This window comes from Fukomys damarensis, unplaced genomic scaffold (assembly GCF_012274545.1).
Source record: "Fukomys damarensis isolate Sample0158 unplaced genomic scaffold, DMR_v1.0_HiC HiC_scaffold_36, whole genome shotgun sequence".
NCBI classification, from domain to species: domain Eukaryota; kingdom Metazoa; phylum Chordata; class Mammalia; order Rodentia; family Bathyergidae; genus Fukomys; species Fukomys damarensis.
In genome coordinates, this window is record NW_022900948.1 from 38,320,470 (window position 1) to 38,325,791 (window position 5,322).

Here is a 5,322-nt window from a genome sequence, read left to right on the forward strand (position 1 = left end):
GTTTATTGAATCATAAAGAAATTGGAAAATGGTTTAAAAGATCCTGGTAAATATGATTACTGGCAATAAACATAACTGCCAATAATATTTTCACTTTTTATATTGTAATCAAGGGCTATGTTTCCCTTCTCATAAAGTGGATCTATAAGGGAAATTTGGGGTATTTATTTAGCATCCAGTTTTCTTTAGGTGTATGTTATTGAAATGTTAGCCCATCCTTTATTTATTAATAATTTTAAAAGTACAGAGACAGAATAAAAATTGGAAAGATTTTAACTTAATATTCCTCTTCTAAGAAAGGAGCTAAAGGTGTAGGGAAGGTGGGATGGGTAGAGGAAGAGTAAAAAGGGAAAAGAAAACAATGTGAGAGAATGAAAAGATGAAAATAAAGTGTTTGTAGATGGGGAGGGGAGGAGGGGGTGAAGGGAGGGCAGAGGTAAGGGGAAAAAATGAGAATCAAGACTTGCCATGTAGAGGTACATGATCCCAACAATGAATGTAACTGTACTGTATCCCTAAAATGTACCAATAAACTCAATTAAAGCTGAAAAAAAATATTCCTCTTCTAAGACACTAGGAGGGTTGCAGAGGTAGCTGCAAATTATAATTTGATCCAGGTTGCTTTTATTCTAGATAGTGAAAAAGCTCAATACATCCAGCTTCTTTTCCCTATTAAACTGTCTTCTTTATTAGCAAATTCTCTCATTTTATATACCACCAACTTAAATGACTTCCGGTAAAGGTACTGTAATGCGGGCAGACACTCACACAGCATTCACTGGTAAAAGGAGCTTATTTTAATCTGCCTGCTGTGAATCACACTTGATTGTTTCTACTTTCTACAATGCCCTTCCATTCCCAGCAGAGACAGGAAGACCATGAGGAAGGAGAACCAGAGCAGAGTGTCCGAGTTCCTCCTCCTGGGACTCCCCATCCGTCCAGACCAGCAGGCCGTGTTCTTCATTCTGTTCCTGGTCCTGTACCTGACCACGGTGCTGGGGAACCTGCTCATCATCCTGCTCATCAGGCTGGACTCCAGCCTCCACACCCCCATGTACTTCTTCCTCAGCCACTTGGCTTTCACTGACGTCTCTTTCTCATCTGTCACTGTCCCAAAGATGCTGAAGAATATGCAAACTCACGATCAATCCATCCCTTATGCAGGGTGTATAACACAGATGTATTTTTTCATATTTTTTACTGATCTGGACAATTTTCTTCTCACAGCAATGGCATATGATCGCTATGTGGCCATCTGTCACCCGCTCTACTACACCACCATCATGACGGAGGAGCGGTGTATTCTACTAGTAGCTGTTTCCTGGATCTTGTCCTGCACAAGCGCTCTGTCTCACACCCTCCTCCTGGCTCAGCTGTCCTTTTGTGCTGACAACACCGTCACCCATTTCTTCTGTGACCTCGCTGCCCTGCTCAAACTTTCATGCTCAAACACCTCCATCAACGAGTGGGCCATTTTCACAGTGGGAGTGGCAGTCATTACTCTGCCGCTGATATGCATCTTGATCTCTTATGGCTGCATTGGGGCCACCATTTTGAAAGTTCCATCTACCAAAGGGATGTGCAAAGCCTTGTCCACTTGTGGATCCCACCTCTCTGTGGTATCTCTGTATTATGGTACGATTATAGGACTTTATTTTTTCCCCTCATCTAGCACCTCCAGCAACAATGACATAGTTGCTTCTATGATGTACACTATGGTGGTCACTCCACTGCTGAACCCCTTCATTTATAGCTTAAGGAACAGAGACATGAAGGGGGCCCTGGAGAAATTCTTCAACAGGGCAACAGTCTCATCTTGATAATATTTTCTCTTCTCTTTAAAAAAAATAGAGATGCTTTTACCTCACCCCAGAAAGAATGGCTGCTATCATGAAATCAACCATTAACAAATGCTGGTGAGGCTATGAAAAAAGGGGACCCCTGCTCCACTACAGGTGGGAGTGCAGACTGGTCTGACCACTGTGGAAATCAGTATGGAGATACCTCAAAGAATTAGGATTGGAAGTCCCATTTGACCCAGCTATTCCCCTGCTGGGTATCTTCCTTAAAGAATTAAGGAATCATACCACGGTGATATATGTGCACCCATGTTCATAGCAGCATAATTGTAATAGCTAAAACTTGGAAGCAGCCCAATTGCCCATCAATGGGAGACTGGATAAAGAAAATATGTTTTTTTAATAAAATGGAGTACTACTCAGCCATTAAAAATGAGAAACAAGAGGCATTTGTAGCTAAATGGATGCACATTGAGGTGATACGCTTAAGTGATATAAATAGGACACATATGTGTAAATACTGAATAGTTTCTCTAGTGTGAGAGACTGAAATCGTGAATAAGGAATAAAAGTTATAATAGATAATGTGAAATAGGAAGAAAAGGGACAAAGGGGAAGGAGAAATGGGAGGAGTAGAGGAAAGTAAAGAAGGGAATGGAATTAATTCAGAAAATTAAAAATAATGGAAACAGAGTCTTTGTAGGGAGAGAGGGAGGAAGGGGTTGAAGGGAGGACTGGGGAGTGGGGAAAAATAAGAACCAAGATAGATTATGTAAAGGTACAAATTTCCAACAATGAATGTCCTTATATTGTATACATTAAAAATAATTCATTATACAATAAATTAATTTTTAAAATTACAAAAAAAAGATATTTTTATTCACCTCTCTTCAAATGATAGAGCTCTATCTTTGGATCCAGCATTGTCTAAATGTTCAGTAAATATTTGGTGACTTGAAATGTATTGTTATGGTTATTCCCTTTTCTTTGCAACTCTTTAGGGTAAGCCTGGAATTCTGAGTTGATGTTATTGATTATTTCTCTTGCTTTTTAGATTCAGATTATACATTTATAGTAGTACTTAAATCTCTTATTTCCTGGAAAAGCATTTGTTACTCTGAACTGTCACAAGATATTAGTTAACAGTCTCTTCTGGGCCTAAGAAAGTTTCATCACCTCTCATTCAGGAGTCTTCTCACAATTTTTGTTGATTATGATGGGTCAGGAAAAGAAATAATGTATGGAGTGCTCTTTATTGCATCAGGAACCACTACAATTATGAGTTCAGCTACTCTGCTTAGAGACTGAAGGCTTCTCCTTTATATAAGAAAGACTGGTCCCCTTTCTAGATGGTAGTAACCTTCAATCAATGGTTCACTTTCAGACCAGTTGTTGTAGACTTTTCCTGACTGATGTGTTGGTCTCAACCAAGCCACAGATGCAGCTCAGGTATTGAATGAGACAGACAAGAAAAGTATCCATACTTTGGAGCCTTCTGCTGGTTCCAGTGAATTTAGTCCTTTGCTCATTCAATCTCTTCATTACTTGTCTCCCTGAAAACTGTTATTTCCAGCTTAGTTACTTTAACTTTTTATTTTGAGGACAAGTAATTCTTATCTTGTTCTATATCATATTTTATTCAGCATGCAGTGAAAGGATATTTCTTTAGATCTGCACTCAAGGACAAACAGAATCACAAATGTGCAAGAGAAGAGTATTAAGGAAAGATAGATATCAATTTTTACCCTCATCTATCAGAATGATGGTTGTGTGTCTTCAGACAATTCACCTAACTCCTATGATCTTTAATTTCTTCTTGTAAATAGCTACCTAAAATGTACCAATAAACTCAATAAGAAAAAAAAAGAAAATTTATAAGACACCTCACACCTTTTCATTTGAAATGAACTTAATAATAAATGTGGCCTAATCCTAAAACTGGCCAAGACTAACGAAGCTAGTTTTCTAAACGTTCTCCATCAAAGGTAAATTTTGGAGTAGAAATTATAGATGTTCCCGAGTCATGACTATACGCGGGATAGAATTTCATATTTTCAATTCAAAGGTAATAAGCTGTTGTAGGATGCAGGAAACTATCTGTCCTGACTTGAGCTAGAACCAAATGACTAAAGGAAAATAGATGAGTGAGCTGATGCATAGGGAGATAAGGTGAAACAGATAAGAAGAGAATCTTAACTAGCCACTTGTTTAATAGTCACTTGAGAAGTAGGCCTTGACTCGGAGCTGATGAAGCTACCCTTTAGCATCTGGGATTTCTCTGCAGAACAGTGTCTCCCACAGCTCCTGGCTTACAAAGCTGCAGGCATGGAAGCACTTTGCTCTTGAGCACAGTCTCAGGCAGCTCCAAAGCCCAAACCTGAGCTGGGATGGAACCTTTCCTGCAGGTTTAGGTAAAGCATGCATTCGTTAGCCTGGACACATCCATAGTCTGCTGCACACTCTCACCTTTGCTGTGCTGCTGCTTTTGGTAGGACTGTGTCCACTTAGTTTTCTCATCTGTACTCCAGCTCTTTTGTTCGGATCCCTGGGCTTCTGTCTTGTCCTGTCAGGCCCAATCTGACACTGCTCTGAGGGGACTTCTCTCGAGAAGTGGTAAGCCCATTTGCCCGTTGGGAAGTGTTTTATCAACACTGGCTCTTCTAGTCCACTTCATCCTCTAGACTGGTTTTCCTTGGTGGTAGACAGACCAAAGTACACTGCTATGTGCCATACTGATTTAGATATACACACATGCGGTGTGATCAACACATACAGTGAATGTTTATATTTTAAAATTTCTATTACAGCAAAAGGCACATTGCAATTAATTCTCCCTTAAATTATCACCTTCTCTGCAAACATACTTATCCTTCCTGCCACTTTCTGCAGCAGCTTTGGAAGTCCCCTGTCATGAGTGTCTTTATATGGTGTGATTTTTTAAAATACGGTGAATGATGTTGCCAAGCATCACCCAAAGAAAAGCCAGCTTGTGAAAACGTTACTGTGTGTCTTCATCCACCTTATTCATCAGGCCTGGCACAGTGCAACTGGGGCTCTTCCCCAAATTCAAAATGATCATGAAAGGTAAACATTTTGCCTCCGTTCATGGCATTAAGGTAGCCATGATACTATGGAACTAAAGATGCAAAGGAAGACTTCAAGAACTGCTCCAGAAGGTAACAAGAACTTTGGGATAAATATGTTCAAAGTAACAGAAGTATCTTGAGGCAATGCAACTTTTTTTTTCAGCTTTAATTGAGTTTATTGGTACATTTTAGGGATACAGTACAGTTACATTCATTGTTGGGATCTTGTACCTCTACATGACAAGTCTTGATTCTCATTTTTTCCCCTTACCTCTGCCCTCCCTTCACCCCCTCCTCCCCTCCCCATCTACAAACACTTTATTTTCATCTTTTCATTCTCTCACATTTTTTTCTTTTCCCTTTTTGTTCTTCCCCTACGCATCACACCTTCCCTACACCTTTAGCTCCTTTCTTCAAATTTCTAAATGTCAGTAATC

The 5,322-nt window shown here is 39.6% G+C and overlaps 1 protein-coding gene across 1 annotated transcript; it reads left to right on the top strand.

Moving 5' to 3' along the window:
• Window positions 1–878: 878 nt before the first annotated feature.
• On the top strand, window positions 879–1,820 carry LOC109117707 (olfactory receptor 1J4-like). Its single transcript, XM_019205940.1, has one exon. It carries the CDS (start codon window positions 879–881, stop codon window positions 1,818–1,820), a length of 942 nt encoding a protein of 313 aa, XP_019061485.1.
• The last annotated feature ends 3,502 nt before the right edge of the window (window positions 1,821–5,322 follow it).

Bases quoted from the DNA above. Each gene is read 5' to 3' on its own strand.
- LOC109117707 (XM_019205940.1), top strand. From the start codon at position 879: ATGAGGAAGGAGAACCAGAGCAGAGTGTCCGAGTTCCTCCTCCTGGGA.